The 20,627-nt window shown below is 44.5% G+C and overlaps 1 protein-coding gene across 1 annotated transcript in view; it reads right to left on the bottom strand.

Annotated features, from left to right (window-relative positions):
- Rtn1 (reticulon 1) overlaps nt 1–20,627 on the bottom strand; it is a 202,684-nt gene that overhangs the window by 79,288 nt on the left and 102,769 nt on the right. Inside the window, exon 3 of the mRNA XM_076922041.1 lies at nt 16,314–17,078. Within this exon, the coding sequence (XP_076778156.1) occupies nt 16,314–17,078 (765 nt within the window). The remainder of the gene's footprint in view (nt 1–16,313; nt 17,079–20,627) is intronic.

The raw sequence follows: 20,627 nt of genomic DNA, 5'->3' as shown, positions 1-20,627 counted from the left end.
TTCTATTTAAGATAACTGAAAGGGTTTTTTTTTAAATGCAGAAATCCTTATGAATGGGGTAGCATTTTATGTGACAAACTCTCAAACTGTTGCTTATCTAGTCTAAAGGAGTCATTCCATATTTGTTATTGTGAGAACACTAAATCCTGCCTCAATGTTATTCAAATGTCTCTGAAATACCTGCTCATCAGAAGACAGCAGGTATCGTCTGAAAAAATAATGCACACAGACCTTTGTGTGTGAAGCTGCTTGTTTGGGGTGGGGGGTTGAGGTGGGGAGGGCAGCAACCTAGCACATATCACACTTGATTCAATCAAGTCATTAAAAGGAGACAGTAATGTCCTGTCTCTAAAGTCTCTGCTGCCTTTTAGCTGTCCTAGCCACAGAGATAGGGCTTGGGCTAAGGGTTTAGTCCCAGAAGGCGGCTGTGCTGCGTGGCTGTGCTGCGTGGGCTTCCCCAGATCCTGACCAAGTGGCTAGTTCATACCTCTCATCATTTGGGGGAAATATGAATGATGAGTGTATCAAAGGGCAGGCTGCTGACTGGCAGGCGTGGTGCAGAGGTACCATGGCAGTATTAGGAACACCTGGCCAGAAGGCTCATCCACCAAGGACAGCCCCCTTGCAGCCTCACAGTCTCCTGGATCCTTAAACAACCTGTGATCTGAGCATGTAGCATTTTAGCTAGTACAGAAAACACAGCCCACTTTAAAAATGGGAGTGTAATTGCTGTGATTTGTGATGTTCCAGTTCTATCAACCTGACTACTTCAAAAGCATCACTGAGTTTAATCTCATTACAGTTTCAGAGAGGACAAAATATTTGCCATCTTTTATACATAGAGAAGGCTTTGGAAGTTTGGGGTAAGTGATAGATGGGGATTCACACCCAAATCTGTCTTACTCTAGAATTGCTGCATCATACATCAAATCTCTATAATCACCTCAAGAACAAACTTGGTTTTTAGTAAAGTTCTTCTGTATTCAGAATACCAAAAAATTTTATTCAGAAAGTGTTCCATTGTATGGAGGTTATAAAATGTCAGTAAGTTGGTCTTATACACAAATGTTCCTCAGGTTCAGTTCAGCAAAGAAAAGGTTAAATGTTGGCCCACAGCCATGCCACCTTGGCTTATCAACTCAAATCTATTATTGACTACCTCCATGGAACCTCAGGAAGCATCTTTCCCTGCTGACTGCATTGCCCCTTCCAGAGCTGATCATCCCAGGGGAGCACAGCCAAGAGGCAAAGTCCTTCACCAGTAACAGCAGGTGATCCCCACACAGTGATCTCTTCTTAATTGGCCCATTATTCTTTAACTTTTCACTGGATGCAATAACATTTAAATGGGCTTTGTGGGAACAGAATAAGCTATAAAACACACTGGCATTCAATAAAAGTCTACAATACACACCAGCAACTGCACCTCCATACAGTACACACCAGCAACTGCACCTCCATACAGTACACACCAGCAACTACACCTCCATACAGTACACACCAGCAACTGCACCTCCATACAGTACACACCAGCAACTGCACCTCCATACAGTACACACCAGCAACTGCACCTCCACACAGTACACACCAGCAACTGCACCTCCATACAGTACACACCAGCAACTGCACCTCCATACAGTACACACCAGCAACTGCACCTCCATACAGTACACACCAGCAACTGCACCTCCACGTCTGGAGTCATGATCTGGGATTCATTTGGTTGTCAGATTTTTTTTTTAGAAGCCACTGTCTAGGAGGCTTCACTATGGATGACAGGGATACCACAGTGAACAAAAGGTTGATCTCAAGAGTTTAAAGACACAAGCAGACAAGCAGACCATTGGGTGATAAGTGCTGGGGAAGCTCAAGCAAGAGATCAATGTGCCAGAAGAGATGCTGGCTTCCCGTGGGCCCACGTGTGTCATGCCAGGTCTGGTTGTTGCTGATTCTGGCAGGCAAACCATGCTCTAGTTCCATTTCTGTTGCTGTGATCAAATACCCTAGCCACCAGCAACTCTGGGGATGAAAAAGACTTGTTTGGCTTATGGTTCCAGGTTCCAGCCCATTGTTCAGGGACATCAAAGTAGGAACCCAAAGCGTCATCCCATAGTCAGAGAAATGGTGTTGCCCACTATGAGGGATGGGGGAATCTTCCTTCATTGAGATGAGGAACAAATTGAAGATCACAAGAACCCACACAGGATAGATTAGATTAACTTGGCGGTGGTGAACTCTAACTAGAAAAATACTGGCCTATGGGTGTTATGGCCAATGATTATATTTGGGGATATTTAGAGTACACTGAAAACAGTGCTCAACAGGACATGATAAATTGGGTCAGTTGGCTTTCAGACACCTTCCCAAGGTGACCCATCCTACTGTGTGGGAAGATGTTATTAGTGAGAGCAAGTCAACTTCCTTTAAAGCACTAAAAGTCAGCTAATCAAACCTTGATAAGTAAAAGAAACCTATCAACTTTTTATTTAAAAAAATTTATTTATTTATTTATTTATTTTGTTGTCTTTTTTTATTATTGGATAATTTATTTATTTACAATACAAATGTCATTCCCTTTTCTCATTTCCCCTCCCTAGAACCTCCTATCCTATACCCCCTCTTCCTTTATGCTTTTATACCATTTTGATTACATGCATGTATTAAGGTCAGTTCTAGGTTGAGGGTCTAGCAATACAATAGATGCAAATAGTTGAGGAACAAGTAATACAATAAACACAAATAGTCAAAGAAAAAGCAAGGCATTAAACCCAAGTATGTGAACACTCCCATGATCACTGTTTCTAAAGGCTTATCAGGATTACCAAAGTATCTGAGCCTACTTCCCTGTCCTAGCCCAAGGTCATTTTCATGTCTGAAGCCTTCTTCCTTGTTCTAGCCTAAAATTTAGATTCCTGTCTGTAATTACTTCTTTGTTCTGGCCTAATATTTAGATTCCTGCCTGAGATTACTTCTTTGTTGTAGCCTAGGATTTAGATTCCTACCTGAAATTACTTCATTGTTCTAGTTTAATGTCAGATTCCTGCCTGAGGCCTACTTCCTTGTCCTTGGCCAATGTCGTATTTCTGCCAAGCAGCCCATTTCCTTGTCCTTGGCATGTCACCTTCTTGACAAGCAGACTCAAAGGCTCTCCACCTCTCCCCCTTTTTTATTTCGTTAACAAGACTGAGCCTGTCTTAGGGCATTCTGACAAGAATGCCTTCCTTACCTGTCATGGAATATGAATTCTCAAAAGGCATGTACCTCTGTCTTAGGTTGGTAAGGCTCTGTGCAGAATCTTACCCGTCCTTGGCTTATCAGCCTGTTAATTTAATAATTCTGTCTAAGGGTCCATTTTCAGGTTTAAGCCATGTACTTTGGCTGCCAACATGTTGATGTTGTTAAAGACAAGCTTTAACCAGATGAGAAAAATTTTAATGAATAAAAAAATCCTTATTTCATAAATTGCATTAAATGAGTAACTGTCCCATTTTATTGTATAACTATAACTAACATGAATATTTGAATAGCAGTAAAATGTGAGAGTAAACACTTAACTTAAATAATCTCAATCCTCACAAGATGCAAGTGATGTAGGCACTATTTCCCTTTTTGAACAGACAAAAAAGCACAGACACCTTATTGCTCCAAAGTCATAGAACTACTAATAACTGGTTAAAGAAAGAACCAAGTCCAAGTGAGAGTATTAACTATCACAATGGCCTATCTTAAGAAGATTTTAATTTTAGTGTGAGTTTTCACTAGCAGGGACTTTCAACCCAGTAGTCCTTCTGGTGCATCCTTTTGCCATCTTCCCTAGACCTCAAAGGAGGAAAATATACCATTGCATCTCAGATATTGCCTTTTCCTAGATATGACTAATATCTGGTGATATATCACTTTCTGTGGACAAGAAATGATATAAATTCAAGATGCAGAAAAGTCTAGGAAGTAAAGCCTTGATTAAGCCACTTTCCAGACATGGGATGTACAAGTATCTACACAGGAGACAGTATACCCCCATCTACATCACTCTGCTGGAAACTATAACCCTCTTTCAGCTATAGAGTGAGCATCACATTGATGGCAGGCACAAATAGTATGTATGAAAAAAAATGATAAAACTTATAGTTCAAGAAAGTGGCTGTATATTTCTTAGAGTCTGTGCAGATATGACAAACAATTTATAGGGCTAGAATAATGGAGGTAACTTTCTCATTGAGAATGTCTACTCAGATATAGGGTTTGGATCTCAAACTTTCCTATTAATGAGATCTTTGTCATTTTTAGTCACACTGGCAGGCTCTGAGGAAAGATGTAGTCTTCATGTAAATCACAAGAGACTTTCTAAATCAAAGTCTAACTGAGATTTTTGGCTTTGCAATTGTAATACATCTTAGTGCAGAAATCTAATTCATATAAAAGTGTCTTTATCATACAAAGAAGGAAGGGCATAAATGTGGGCATAAGCCAAGAGAAAGAAAAGTCCTTGACAATAAGATTGTTTTATTCCTATCAAAGTTATCTAGAGTCAATTGATTTGTGGTCTGGTCACTACGTAGTATTTTAGAAAACCATGACTTTGTAAAGGTGTTGCAGTAACCAGCTTGCTAATGTGGGGATCACCATCCCTTGAGCTGGGGTCCTGGACTGAAGGCAAAGGATAAACTGTGCTGGGCACCATGGTCTTTGTTGTGGATGTGACAGCTGTTTCATGTGACCAGCTGCCTTGGGCTCCTGCCCTCTCACTTTCCTGCCATGGACTGGCTAACTTTAAATTCAGTTTAAGTGCTGTGCACTGAGTTTCTAGCTGACCCACATGTTAGCACTTGAATTAGCTGTGTATAATGCATCTCATTACACAGTGCCATTGTGAACTCCCATTGACATCAATGCTCTTCTGAGACATTAAATCTTCAGTCTCTGAACTCTAAAGCAACTTGTCCTAGAAAGGTATTTAGCTTCATTTAAAGGCAGGTCAACAATTAACTAATTCTAAGCTAACTTAGAAAATGAGACTGAATGGTGATTGGGAAAACCTATTTTGCATCTGGGTTTTCCTACTGCTACGATGTCAGCCAGAATGCTGGATCTTGCCTTGAACCTGAAATGAAAGTCTCTCATTGGTAGGAAATCAGGTTCAGAAAGTCTTCAGGGTAGTTTGGGTAGAAGCCAAACGGTGTGGCTTAAAATGGATTCTGCTGGAAAGCTAAATTTCTCAAAAATATTCTGGAAACAATGCCCCTGTGTGAATTCCAAGGAACATATGATGGTGGCCAACCATCACTTAAACAGCTCTGCCACATGGATGTTGCAAAAATCACTCTTAAAAAAAAAAAAAAGACTTTCTTTTACATCATAACCCAAGAAAATGAACTAGGATGTTTAAATTGTGGAAGGTTTTGATCAGGTGAGAAGTTAGAAACTGGATATTTCCATTACAACCACTGGATGGCAACAGACATTAGCAGTCTGTGAACCTACACACAAATACACCACACACACACACACACACACACCACTTCTGTTTCAACTCATTTCCTCTGGAATTTTTGATGGAGAATAGAATCTCCTCCAGTCATGGGGAAAGGTAAATAACAGTGAGTTCCAGGGTCAATGAGTTTGGTTTTGAAACACATACATTTTGTTTTTGCAAAGTTTTTGTACTCAAGGAAATCTCCTACAAGATTTCAGTACTCAGCCAAGAGTTATGAAAACCCAAAGTGCCTACAGGAATGAAAGCATTAAGCCAAAGGCTGTATTTACTAGAATGCACAGTTTTGAACTGAATTATTCACTAGTGGTGGTATGGTCTTTGACTGATAATAAAATCATCTCTTCTACTTGCCATTTATCCCTCAGAAAAACCCTACCCTCAAGCATTAGCTGTGATTAGAAAGAGACCAGCATTATTGAGGCAAAACCTTCTGAACATATTTCCTTGGGGCCAGCACACTGTAACTGTGGTCCAGTGGGAGCTGAGGCTGTACCTCATGCTGGCAGTCAAAAGCAGTAATGTGAAAACGTTGTCTCCAAGGTGGCACTGGTTGTGAAGCCATGAAAGGGTCATGAAGAGCACTGAGGCTCAGCACTAGAAGAGGGCAGGAGAGGTCATTGGTGCGTGTGCTGTCTCAGTTGAACGAAAAGTCCCAGGATTGAAAGGGCCATGGAGAGAAACTGAGGCTTTGTGCCATATGCCTGGCTAAGAATCCCTGAAGAGGGGCTTGGGGATTTAGCTCAGTGGTAGAGTGCTTGCCTAGGAAGCGCAAGGCCCTGGGTTCGGTCCTCAGCTCTGGAAAAAAAAAAAAGAATCCCTGAAGAGAGTCCAACAGAGGCTACTGATGAAAGTGCAGCTCAGTTGTAACAGACCCCAGCACTGTGAAGATGTCAGTGTCATAGGAAGATCACCAAGGGCAGCAGCAGCTGTGGGGTAGAGCTGGCCTGAGTCAACTCGGCAAGCCATCCTCTGTGGCAAGCCCTTCCAAGCTTGGGAGCTTGTGATACCCAGAAATCTAATGCAGATTTACACAGCTGTGATTTGGTTTTGTTTGATTTTAATACAACTAGACTCTGGTTCTTCCTTCTTAGGGTATTTAACATATTTTTGATTTTACAGGAGCCCACAGTTCAGATTTAGAACTTTGAGAAGAGATTGTGGATAACACAGACTGGCTACTTAGAGGGGCTTTAACTTCAAAAGAGATGTTGGATGTTTCCAAGAGACTGAACTTTTTTTTTTTTTTTTTTTTTTTTTTTTTTTTTTTTTTTTTTGGTTTTTCGAGACAGGGTTTCTCTGTGTAGCCCTGGCTGTCCTGGAACTCAGTCTGTAGACCAAGCTGGCCTCGAACTCAGAAATCCACCTGTCTCTGCCTCCCAAGTGCTGGGATTAAAGGCATGCGCCACCACTGCCTGGCGAGACTGAACTTTTAAGGTGATTGAAAATTTAAAGACTGGGACTTTTAAAAGTTGGAATGTTTTGAATTTCAATACTGATACTAATATGAGATCATGTGAACGCACAAGAAAGAAAGGTTATAGGTGATTAAGTGATGTCTATGTGTTGAGTCGACAAAGGGCCCATTGTGCTGGCTCCATTTTGTCAGCTTGACACAAACCTGGGCACATTTGCAAAGAGGGAATCTTCACTGACAAATGTCTCCATAAGACTGGCCTGTAGGCAAGTCTGGGGGGAATTTTCTTCATCAACAGTTGATGTGGGAGGGCCCAGTGTGTTGTGGGCAGTGCCAGCACAGGGCTGGTTGTCCTGGACGATTCAAGGAAGCAGGGTGAACAAGCCATGAAGAGCAAACCAATAAGCAGCATCTCTCCACTGTCTAGGTTTCAGGTCCTGCCTCTAGGTTCCTGTCTTCAGTTCCTACCCTGAAACTCCCCTCAGCAATGAACTAGGACCCTGAGAATTGTAAGCTAAAATAAACCCCTTTTCTCCCCGGAGTTGCTTTTGGTTGTGGCGATTTGTTTGTTTGTTTATTTATTTGCAGCAATAAATACCCTGAAACAATCGTTAAGTATAATTTTTATTTATATCTGAACTGTTCTTTAGATATTCTGAAGCCTGGTCATTTCCTGGTCCTACACAAGCTTCTATAAAACTCTTTAAAAAGAGACAACTTGGCTATCGATAATCCTTCATGATGTGCCATGTTAAACTCCAAAGGGCCAAATATGACCCTTGTTCTAGCTCCAGTGTAAGCCACCTAAATGTTAAAGTCACCCAAATGCAACACCCCCCCCCCGATCTTTGCCATAAAAAGAGGTTAGTAACACCTATGTATAGTTTTCCAATAGTGAAAACACACACACACACACACACACACACACACACACACACACACACACACGCGCACACACACACACACACACACACAGCATACACTAGGGTCAGATGGCTACAGTAGTAACATCTAACTTTTGAGGTACTTCTTTTCCTGCATAACTGTGTTTGCATCTGTAATCACTGTGTTAGCAAACACTGAAGTATTATTTAGATTTTAGAGATCAAATCCCTCCCTCTGATACAGGGTGAGTCCTATACATCAACCTCCCAAAGAGCTCCAACCCACTCACCCCCTCCCCGTCCACTCAGTCCTCTCCCCGTCCACTCAGTCCTCTCCCCGTCCACTCACCCCTCTCCCTGTCCACTCACTCCTCTCCCTGTCCACTCACCCCTCTCCCTGTCCACTCACCCCTCTCCCTGTCCACTCACTCCTCTCCCTGTCCACTCACCCCTCTCCCTGTCCACTCAGTCCTCTCCCTGTCCACTCAGTCTTCTCCCCGTCCACTCAGTCCTCTCCCTGTCCACTCACCCCTCTCCCTGTCCACTCAGTCCTCTCCCCGTCCACTCAGTCCTCTCCCTATCCACTCAGCCCTCTCCCCGTCCACTCACCCATCTCCCTGTCCACTCACCCCTCTCCCTGTCCACTCACCCCTCTCCCCGTCCACTCAGTCCTCTCCCCGTCCACTCAGTCCTCTCCCCGTCCACTCAGTCCTCTCCCCGTCCACTCACTCCTCTCCCTGTCCACTCAGTCTTCTCCCCGTCCACTCAGTCCTCTCCCTGTCCACTAAGTCCTCTCCCCGTCCACTCAGTCCTCTCCCTATCCACTCACCCCTCTCCCCGTCCACCCACCCCTCTCCCTGTCCACTAAGTCCTCTCCCCGTCCACTCAGTCCTCTCCCCGTCCACTCACCCCTCTCCCCGTCCACTCACTCCTCTCCCTGTCCACTCAGTCCTCTCCCTGTCCACTCAGTCCTCTCCCCGTCCACTCAGTCCTCTCCCCGTCCACTCACTCCTCTCCCTGTCCACTCAGTCCTCTCCCCGTCCACTCACTCCTCTCCCTGTCCACTCAGTCTTCTCCCCATCCACTCAGTCCTCTCCCCGTCCACTCACTCCTCTCCCTGTCCACTCACCCCTCTCCCTGTCCACTCAGTCCTCTCCCCGTCCACTCACTCCTCTCCCTGTCCACTCAGTCCTCTCCCCGTCCACTCACTCCTCTCCCTGTCCACTCAGTCTTCTCCCCATCCACTCAGTCCTCTCCCTGTCCACTCACTCCTCTCCCTGTCCACTCAGTCTTCTCCCCATCCACTCAGTCCTCTCCCCGTCCACTCAGTCCTCTCTCTGTCCACTCAGTCCTCTCCCTGTCCACTCACTCCTCTCTCTGTCCACTCATCTCTCTCCCCATCCATTGCTGCTCCTTCCTCTCATCTACTATCTTGCTCGGGCAATGGCTTCCCAACTATCTTCTGTCATCCATCTTGTCTTTCCCCCAAACCTTCCTCCCTAATAGCGCCAATATGTAAAAGGCTAAGAAAGTCATGTCGCTTTCTAATTTGAAACTCTTCCATGTCTGCTGAGAATGCTCAAGAAAAACCCAACTCTGCACATGATGTGAGCAAGAAAGGACACTGCCAGCCAACCAACTCCTTTTCTTCTTTGTCTCTAGAATATGCCTAGAACTTTTCTGTCTTTGGCCTTTGCACTTTTTTCTACCTAAAACTGTCTTTAATCAGCTCTTGCTATAATTCACTCTTTTGTTGCTTCATTTCTATGATCTTCTCTGACTTCCATATCAATCAATAAATGCCACCCTGCCAGGTGCTCTCTCACATAACTCTAAAGACTATCTCCTTTTTAAGATCTGCCGTTCGCAGACCATTCATATCTGCCTCGGTTATTGCTACACTGGCTGTGTCACACCTGCAGTGTGCCATATTGTTTGAATCAAAGGAAGGATGAATAACATGAAGCTCTTGCTCTGGAACGACTGCCATACCTTTGAGTGAAATGTATGCTGTTTATTTCAGGAGTGTTTTGTGTGGTCACAAAGATGAACCTTAGCAGTGTAGAGACTGTGCCTGTGGGCTTCTTGATTTTACCAGAAAGGGAGACAAGCATTCCAAAGGGGTGGGGAAATGCCCTGAACCCTCTTTTGACTCTGAAAATTAGAAGTATGTCCTGTTAGCCCTGTAAGTGAAGATAATTTATACAATGGACAAAGATCCGGGATAGCGTCATTATTGGAAGAACCAAAATGTTTGCTATCTGTGAACTATTTCCATGGGCAGGTTCCAGACTGACCTGTGCCCATCTTAGTAGCTAGCCCATGTCCTTTCCATGCCCAGCCAAGATTTGCTAACGAGTTGGGCTTGTTATATCTCAAGATTTGGCAGTGAAATATTACAGCATACAAGAACCATACCTGAGGAAGAAGTGTCAAGACTGTCCTATAAATAACAAATGTCAGAGGCTACCACAATTTGGAGCAATTTTATCCATGGCTGAGAAGAACGTCTTCCCCAGTCCCCTGGAGCCAATGTTTTAAAAAATATCGATCCATGTGCAATTTGAGCAATGTTAACCTTGCGTCTACTTTATGAAGAAAAGCCAACAAATGGAAGCCAACAGATAGAGCTGCCTACTGTCAATCTCATCCCAGGGATACTCAGAGGAGGGCATCTTCTGTCACTGGGAAGAGCAACATGAAATTAGCTTAGGTGCTAATGGTTTAAGTTGGGAAGCCTGATGTCTCTTAAGTATCTGTATGGTTGCAATGAGCATCCTTGACTTGATTGGATCTGGGTGAGTGAATTAGAGCCACTCCTCTGGGTGGGCCTGGGAAAACATTTCCAGGAAAGCCTGACTTAGGAAAACCACTTATCAGAGAAAGCAGCATCTTCCAGTGGCAACCTAGACATGACGAAGCCCAAGGACACGCAAGGCTTCTATTTCTTGCTGTTGAATGTGTTTGTCCTGTATGTCGCTGTCATCAGAATCCAGCTTCTTTAGCCTTCCCGTGTGGATTGAAGACTTGCAGCTGCCTAGGAAGCCTCTATACGTTAAGTGCCAGGTCTGCGCTGAGGTATGTACGCTCTTGACTGTTCAGTGTGCAGACAGCCATGTGAGGTCACTCAGTCCCTAATCTATGAGTCACTCTAACAAATCCCCTTATGTAACACATATGCATTGTGTTGCTCTTCCCCTCTGAAGAACCCTGGCTGATACACTGGCTTACACTGACACGAGAGCCAGGCTACATCAGGCAATTGCTGTTCCATGTTGATGAAAACTGACAGGAAGCAGCCGCTGTAGCACAAGAGTAGCAGGCCTCCGGCTGATGCTGAAATTTGTACCGTGAAAAGAAGAGATTTTCCAAGAATCTTTAGTGTCAGAGTTATTAGTACAATTCCACAGAAGCAAGTAAGTATGGTGACTTAGTTTTAGAATTGCAAGAAGAAGAATAAATGGGTCATACTGACTTTGGTTCTCTCCCAGATACTGTGGGGCAGACACAGCTAATGTGGTCAGCATCCAGCAGGTGAAGACCTAGTGGTCTATGTGAAGAGATCCTGCTTGGTAGCCTTCCTGTAAACACCACCCTTTCCTGCCACAGTTTCCTCCCAAGCAGACTGTGCAGCTGGTCCCATAGAGGGGAAGAGGCTGCAGAGGCCTGCCACACCCCTCTTCCCGGGCTGCAGGGCAGGAGCTGCTCCATGCAGAAGAGACAGAATCATTGGAAAGCCTCCAGGAGCTTTTCTCTGAAACCGCAGGTGCCTGAGGCATCCCTGCAATATGCATTATTGTCCTGCCCTGCTGCTGAGCTTGTCGGAGAAATAAAGCAATTCTCAGGCTCCAGTGTACTTGTTTTAAGTTCATATTTAGGTCTTTGCTCATTCTCGTTCTTTAATTTCAGGGTAGAGGCAGGGCAGGGACATGAACTTTTAACAATACTGCAGGCGTCAGGCAATCGTGAGGGGACAGCTGGCAGCAAGCAATGTTTCTCAAACCGGGTGCACTCTTGGGTTCTACAGTGGTGATTGTTATATTGTGGGTGCTTCTTTTGATGGTGTTTTCAGATATTAAGGACATTCTGGGTCATTTGGGGGATAGTTTTATAGACAAACACTATTGCAGACACTTGGATCAGCTGGGAGTGCTTCTGGCTTTACCTCATGATGAGTCTTTGACATGAGCCCTTGAACCCTGCTACGTCTTCATCCCTCTGTGGATGGAATGTTCCTTGAAAGACTTTTATTACTACCAACAATGCTATATGAAGGATACTCACACGTGTATCTTGGTAAATAAAATATACCTTCACAAGTATCCAATATACATTTATCACACACACACACACACACACACACACACACACACACACACACACACCTGCCTGCAGTGGGATTTTGGAGGGATAAAATCTTTACAGTACAAAAGTGTATGGCTACTTAAGACAGCAATAGCTATTATCAGACTATCCTCATAATATCTTCTTTTTGGCAGGCCTAATTAGGACCCGGGCCTTATGAATGTTAGACAAGCTCTCTACCACTGAGCTGCAAACCCAGCCCTAAGCCAGTGCTTCAGATGTAAGAGTTATAATCGTGAAGGATGAGTAGAACTTACATAATATCACTTCATTTGCTCCAGAATGAAAAACAAAAGAAGGAGAAAAGGAGAGGTTTAGACAAATAACGTGGACGAATTGAATTCAGGAAGTCCTACCAGTTATCCAACCACAGTGAGGAAATAGACTTGGAGCTCAAAAGAGAAGATGTCTTCAAAGCAAGAAACTGGGCATTTACCACATCAAAAGCTAAAAGTCCACAGGGGAGGTTAGCCTGGGACCCAGGACCTAAAGGGGGACAAAAGGTAAGGAGAGACCTCTGGAACACCTCCAGGACAACTGGAAAAGAACAAAAGAGATTGGGAAAAAGGTTGACAAGCTAAGAGCCAGGAAGGAGAAACATCAGTCCAGTAAGAAAAGAAAAACCCCCGAAGAGGAGTGGCGAAGGAGTTGACAGTCCTTTACCTAACTGCTCAGTGAGAAGGGATAAAGCTGGGCCTGCCAGTGCAGACCTGTAACCTCAGATGCTTGGAAGCAGGACACAGAATTGCAAGTGCAGAGTCTGCCTGGATTACAGAGTGGGCTTATGCCCAACCTGAGCAACTTGGTGAGACCCTGCCTCAGAAAAAATAATAAAAGCAATTAAACTTTACAAAATAATAGACACAATATTACATTATTTGTATAATAAAAATCCATACAAAATTACTCATTACTTTCTTAACCAATATTTTACTTCTTGTAACTTAATTTTTTAAGTGTGTGTGTGTGTGTGTGTGTGTGTGTGTTTGTGGTCGAGAGAGATATGGGGTATATGTTTGCATGTATATGTGTATATGTGTGTGTGGTGCGTGCGTGTGTGGCTGAGGTAATGGGCATGTGTTTGAATGTATATGTGTGTGTGTATGTGTGTGTGCACGCACACACATGTGACTACACTGCCTTTGGAGGCGAGAAGAGGTCTGCAGATTGCCCTTGGAGCAGGAGATACAGGGGCTTGTAAGCCACCCAACCTAGGGGCTGGAAACAGAGCAACAAACACTCTTATTTTTTCCATTTTTTCCATACAATATTTTAAAGATAGATCAGGTCTGCACTGTTATATTTCCAGAGAAGACAAGAAAACTTAGATGGAGGAGAGGCAATGGGTTTGACAAGCAGGGAGTCACTATGATTTGCAGTAGAACAGGCTTGGTGGGGCTGTGACAGCTGACTGCCATAGCCAGCGCTCACCTATCCTGACGAGTCATATTTGTTGTTATATGATTCATTGAGGATTTTTAAAATTAGAGTTCCTGAGAGTTGAGATAACCTTGCAGAAATGAAAACGGATCTCCCCCTTCAGAGTGAGGGCACTACCAGACTGTTCTGGAGTTGTGGAGGAAGAGAGTGCAGAACACAGGAGGGTAGGCCTGCACAGGAGGGAAATGAGACACAAAGAAAAATATTTTCTCTCCAGCTCTATAGCTGTAGGGGGCTCGGGAGGGTGAGAAAGCTCCAAATCACAGACCTGGGACCAGTAAATCTGGTGCCTCTGTGTCTTATACCATGATACCATTGGGTGGCTGAATCTTATTCTAAATGTTTCCAGGTCCTGATATGCAGAGCCCGGGCTGGTGAGGCCAGTCCAAAGCCTGCAGGACATATAAACCCAAATACATCTGCTACTGATGCTTCACTGGACACAAGCTGGAAACCACGAAGCGGATCTGACCTCACAGTGAAGGGCAGTCAAGCTTTGCTTAAGCACCAGCCTGCTGCCCAGCAGCAGTGATTAAGAAGCCTAGGTGCGGCTCTGCAACAATATGCTTTCTCACCTGCGGAAATGGAGCTGCACAGACCAGAGGGAACTTCCAAGCTCCAATAGCCGTCTGATGGTACTGAGTCATTCACAGGGGCCATCAGAGCTTAGCTTTCCCAGAGTGGAAAGCAGCTGAGCAGTGGATTTCAGTGGGAGACTAGATTCCAAAGGACCCCTCAGGGCAGGAATGAGCAGAGGGTATTCACCCGGGGACCCCTCAGTCTTTTGAAAAAACTGCTACTACCTCCTCTCCAGCATCTAAACTTAGCAACAGACGGTCTAAGCTGTATGGGGTAACTTGCAGAGACCTGAATGACACCAAATTAGTCATAAACGTGCGCTCACGCCCTTGCATCCACAACTCCAGCTTTACTGGTCTTAGCAGATGTTCGCTAACAACTGCAGCTGTTGAGCTTGTCTCACGGATTTGGGAAGGAAATAGGCCTGCAAATGTCCCCTTTCTCTTTAGGTCTCAGAGTCTCAGATTTTTTTGTATATGTCATGTTTCTATATGTTTTGTCTGCATGTTTATCTCTGTACTACATGCCTTGTACCTATAGAGGTCAGAGGGCATCAGACTCTTCAGAACTGGAGTTAGATGGTTGTGAGCTGACTTGCTGGTGCTAGGAATTGAACCTGGGTCCTCCAGAAGAACAGCTGGCACTCTAAACTGCTCAGCCATCTCTCTGGCACCAGATTTTTTTTTTAAGATAAACATGTTTGAATAGCATTGTACACATAGTGACTGTCTCAGGAACCTTAGAGATTAAAGTGAAGACATGCCTGTTGCATGTTACATGACATGAACACAGGCAGCATGACTCTAGCTCAACCATTTCAGGCCCCAGGAGGCTGAAGTTGTGCATGTCAGTGCTGTTCCCTCAGCTCCTCAGCAAGCCAAGGGCTCTTTCCTATCCCAGTCAAAGTGGTCGCAAAATAATCTAGTTTCAACAGCTGCCAAACAAACATGCATTCTTACTCTTAAATTTGACTTCAAATATCCTCCCATTGCATGCAGATAATACACTTTAAATTCTGGAGATCATTATTCAGATAATCAAGAATCAACAGGCTGAGGACGTTGCTCAGTGCCCTGGGTTGATCCACATAACTGGGGGGAAGTTATCTTGGCCTCCACAACCGTGTAATGGGGTTATCTTGTAATTTTATTCCTCCAGATCCTCCCATTCTAGCGTGATCATTTTTATGTGTCATGTGTCGGCTTTCCAGTAAGAAAGAGTTTATTCTCTATTTTTATATGAAACACTAAAGGTTAGCAAAGGCTATACCCAAGAGGGTATGCCTGTGAAATCATTTATCTTCAAAGGGCAAAATACTTGTCAAGAAACCAAAAGTGGAGAAGATGGCTGGCAGGGGCCCTGGAGTGAAGGCATGCTTTGAGAGTAAGCCGTGCCTCATCTGGTCATCTGGTTCTTTTCCCTCTGAAATCCACCAAGAATCTGCAACCAGGTGTGTCGGACAACTTGAGATACTGGGAAAAAAATCTCCTTTATACCTGTGGATTCTAGATGAGAAAATACTGACTTCTTTCATTTGAAAACTTTCTCTGAGGGACAACCTAACGACTAAAGTAAAATAATTCTAAATTATAAGCAACTTTAAAAACTATTGAGTCATATTAGGTGCCGCTGGGGGACAGAAGAAACCGTGTAAGCAATTTGGTGACTGTCTTTTCTGATTACCTAGAACTCAAAAACCAAAATCCTTCCTCCTTGGGTATGGGGAAGGGTGCAGCTGAGCGACACATGGCCCATTTAGGCAAAACTGAGCAAAAAGAGGGCTTAGGCATGAAGGGACTTAGCCATCCCCTGTCTTTAAATAGGAAGAAACTGGAAACAAGTCTGGACAGTTCCAAGCAAAGCTTCCCTTTTCCACAGAGGTAACCAGCCCTGGAGTGGAAGGAAGGATGGGGGTCACCGATTCAGGTCTCAGGGAGCATGCAAAACCCTTCGTGATGAGGAGGTGGAAAGAGACAAGAAACTTAGCTCACAGGGAAACAGACTGCAGTGGCAATGGGCCACTGGCCCAGACCCCCCATCATGGTGACAGTTCAGCTTCCTGGTGGATACCTCAGGGCACCCAGTAAGGACTCTGGCTGGACAACCCTGCTTGGACCAGAAAAGCTGCCCCCTTTACCTTTTTGCTTGTTGAAGAAAGACAGAGGGGGCACAAGACCAGAACCAAATGGTTCAGGACTCTCCGTGGCCACAGGACTTTGACTGGAACTCACAACTTCCTCTTCAGGCTTCTGCTGCTGTGACATGGGCGGCTCCGGGACCAGGACCGGGGCTCCATCACCCGAAGATGGCTCTGGGCGGGACTGGAGGGCAGCGGGGGCGAAGCTGAGCATTGAGTCAGGCTCTACAGGGCCTTGGTGGCTGGGTGCTCGCTCTTCGGTGGCCCTAGAGACTGTCTCCTCGCGGATGGCATCCAGGGCGCCCGGTTTCATCGGGGGTGAGTCCTGCTCACGCTTGGGGCTCTCCTCCGAGGCGGAGGAGGCGTCGCAGGACTCGATGATGAGCTCACTGTCCAGCTCAGCCTCGCGCTCCTCCCGCAGGATGCTGTACTGGATGGATGGAGAGGCAGGAGAGGGGGGTGGGCCCGACACATGGCCGAAGCTCACGTAGCCAGAGGGCAGCGCATCCTCAGAAGCCATGGGGTCCTCTGATACCAGCTCAATTTCTGAGTCTCCAGACTCTGCACTGCTGGCCTCCTGGTCCATGGGGCTGGGGATGGTGGGCAGCCCGGATCTGGCCTTAGCTTTGGGTCTGTCGGCCACCTGGCCCACTGGCCTTGGACTCTCGGTGGTTTCATAGGATAACCCCTTTGCTTCTTTAATGGCAGCAATCAACTCATCCTCTGAGACACTGCCTTTCCCCTGGGACTCAGCAGCAGATGGTTCTGTTCTCCCACAGAGCGAAGGAGAGCCAGAGATGCACACACACGGACAGACAGATGGACACAGAAAAAAGAAATAAAACAAAATTCCATTAGGGGTGATGTTTTGTCGTTGCTTGAGAAACACACATCTCATTAGTACAGAAATAGTCTGTTTCTAGGGCTTTGCTGGAAAGACAAGCCACCTAAACTAAGGCTAATTACTGTTGTGGCCCAACTAATTTACATACCTATCCATCTTAATCTAGCTGTTTTAAAAAATGACCCTGCCATTTCTTGGCAACAGAATCTTGACTGTTCTGTCTGTTTTGGTGCACCAAAGATTCTAGAAGTCATTTTAATTTCTGATTCATTCCCTCGAGGGAGTTTCTCAGCTTCACAGATTTCATCAGATAATCAAATGGACACACATCCCTAAGTGAGTCCACCACCACCAAGAAGTCTGAGAGTTATCTTCCCCCATGACCATGGCTGTCCATTGCTTCTGTTAATAAGAGAAGACGAGGCTTTGGCTAAGCTTCTGAGCTTTATGTTCTCATGAGAATGTTTTTATTTTAAAGCCTAAAATTCAAAGGTTTTTGCCATGTCTTCCCAAGAGGATTTTCAGCTCTACCATCTCATGGGACTGCAGCTGTGGTTGCCCACTGCTGTGCTTTGCCCATCTCCTCTTGAGACGACATCAACCCAGAGTCACTCCAGTCCCTAGGGCAAGTGCCTGATGTTCCTCCAGATGGCCTGGAGGCCACACTGGCAACCCTGCTGAGCTTGGCTGTTGGAATCACCATGGCAACCATGTTCAGAAGCTTGGTACTGTTTTGCTATAGAGCAGGCAGGGCCTTTTTTCTGGGTACCTTAGACATCCATCTCTGGACTTTGTGTGACAAGAACTGATCATCCAAAACTTCCTGCAGAATATTAGGGTCACTGTGGGGTTCTAGGGAGGCCAGATGACCATATCTTATTGTTCATGGCTACATCATCTGTGCTTGTAGGATTCTGAGAGTGCCGGATAACATGTTTTAGGGTTTTAAAATTCTCTACAAAGCAGGAGCAACTTTACCCTACACAGTATCCATCTATTAAGCAGGGACAAAAGTTCAGATGGCAAGGGGTCACAACACACAGCAGGATGTATAACAAGTGCATAGAGTGTAACAGCAAGTGCCAGGAGGGAAAAGCAGAGTCAGGTAAGGGAATCAGATGTTCTGGACAGGGTGGAATGAGGCTTTGGCTTTAAGTAGGTCAGATGAGGCGTCTGTAAGAGGTGGACCTAGATTTAACCCTTCATTTCCAAAGAAAAGTGTGCTGAGCAGTGCAAAAGCCTGGAGACGGGAGTCACAATGATCCATCTGTCAATACCAAAAAGGAGGTCATGACGTCTGGAATGACTCACCAATATGGGAGTATAGAAGAGGTGGAGACAGTGTGGGTGTGTTCACAAGGTTTTTACCTCATGGAAAAAGTGATCACTGGAGTAGAGAAATGATATACTCTGTTTGAAGTGCCTTAAAACAACTGTTTCTCCTGAATACATACAAGTAACATATGGACCAAACAGTTTATATTTAGGAATATATACATATAGACATATATGCATGTATTAAGAATTAGTGGGAAAGATCATGAATTTGAAGAACACCAGGAAGGGCCACAAGGAAGACTTTGGAGGAAGGAAAGAAATGGGAGAAATGTAACTGTATTATAATCTCAAAAATAACATTTAAAAAGCAAAAGAGCTGCTTCATTCTCTCTCAAACTTCTTGACGATTGTTCTCGTACCATCTCAAACAGCTTTCATCGTGGTTCGCTCTCTTTAGTAAGCCATGTGCTTAAGTCCTTGCTATGATTCCAAACAGAATAGTAGTGTAAAAGTTATGTGACGCTACTTCTATGTGGTGGGCTAAGGATGAGGAGAGAGGGGAGGACCAGGGGTGCCGATGGAGACACAGTCCAGTCTTTGGAGGACAGTGTTGGCACCAGCGCAGCTCCACATGTGAGCGAGCATCCGCTGGGTGACAGACACGGTACATACAGAGCTGTGTACACTGTATGTACATTGACCTGTGGCAATGGCTCGCACAACTGTGTGATATCGTTCCACCAGTGCTCCTCTCTCTGCCAACTTTGGTCCAGCCCTGTCATCTCGTTTGTATCCTGTACATTGTCCAGGATCACTTCCATCCTGGTTCACTCAATAGGAAAGGATGAGGGAAAGAATGCTGTGGTTCTGTTCATAACTCCCTGTGTCTTTTGAAGTTCTAGCTATTCACGGGTTTCTGAATCACCTCCTCCTACTCTGCTTGGTCCAGGGATAGCAATGGCTCCTAGCATGAAGTTCTTGCTGTTGTCTATTGGTTCTCTTACCCATCGTCACACCCGTGTAAACAGCACAGTCTCAGCCTCTTTAGTTACAATCCCTAAGTATATTGCTGGTGTCCTGGCAGCAATGACTTGTCTTGAATCTAAATGTGTGCCTTTCTGTTTCAAATGCTTTTGCTGTTTCACGTGCCATGCATTCTCTGTTTTAAGGAAGCATAGGTCTGAGATGGGACTGGTCATAGTTTGGAGATGAAGAGAGGAAAAGTGGTTGGATAATCACATGCAAAAGGATGGAGCCAGAACCCTCCCTCATGCTACATGAAAAACTTACTTCAGATGAAACAGTGACCTAAATAAGAGGTGGTAACAACCCCCAAATCCCTTAACTATTAAGTAGATAAATTAAATGTGATATGGCTTTACAGTGGAATATTCTTTGGCCGTAAAAGGGGAGGAGTTGGTGAGATACAGGGGCATGATAAAGCATACCTCAAGTTACTGTGCTAAGTGAAATAAATCATGGTGTGGTGCATTATTAAAATATTACATTTATATAAAAGTTTAGAATAGGCAAATGTATATAGAGAGAATGTGGAATGATGGTTATATATATATATATATATATATATATATATATATATAAATTATATATATAAATGTATATAGAGAGAATGTGGAATAATGGTTATATATATATAAATGTATAGAGAGAGAATGTGGAATGATGGTTATATATATATAAATGTATAGAGAGAGAATGTGGAATGATGGTTATATATATATATATAAATGTATAGAGAGAGAATGTGGAATGATGGTTATATATATATAAATGTATATAGAGAGAATGTGGAATGATGGTTATATATATATATATATATATATATATATATATATATATGTATAGAGAGAGAATGGGAAAATTGGAAAGTAATGTTGCTGGTGGGCATCGATCTCTATGCATGATAACGCAGGGTGGCTTCTCACTGGAACCTAGAGCTTGCTGGCTCAGCTAGTCTAGCTAGTCTGATAATTCCCAGTCCCTGTTCCTCAAGCACTGTGACTACCCTCCCAGACAGCATTTATGTGGGTGAGAGGGCTCTGAACTTTGGTCTTTGTGCTTACATGGCAAACACTTTCCTCACTGAGCCATCTCCCCAGCCCAGAGCCATGGTCTCTCACCACAGTTCATATCTGAGCTGTGCAGCTCCAGGTTGCCTTCAGAAATTCTAA

Source organism: Arvicanthis niloticus, chromosome 23 (genome assembly GCF_011762505.2).
Source record: "Arvicanthis niloticus isolate mArvNil1 chromosome 23, mArvNil1.pat.X, whole genome shotgun sequence".
In the NCBI taxonomy this organism is placed as follows: Eukaryota; Metazoa; Chordata; class Mammalia; order Rodentia; family Muridae; genus Arvicanthis; species Arvicanthis niloticus.
Note: the sequence above shows the minus strand (reverse complement) of the source record. Positions and strands in the feature narration are given on the sequence as shown.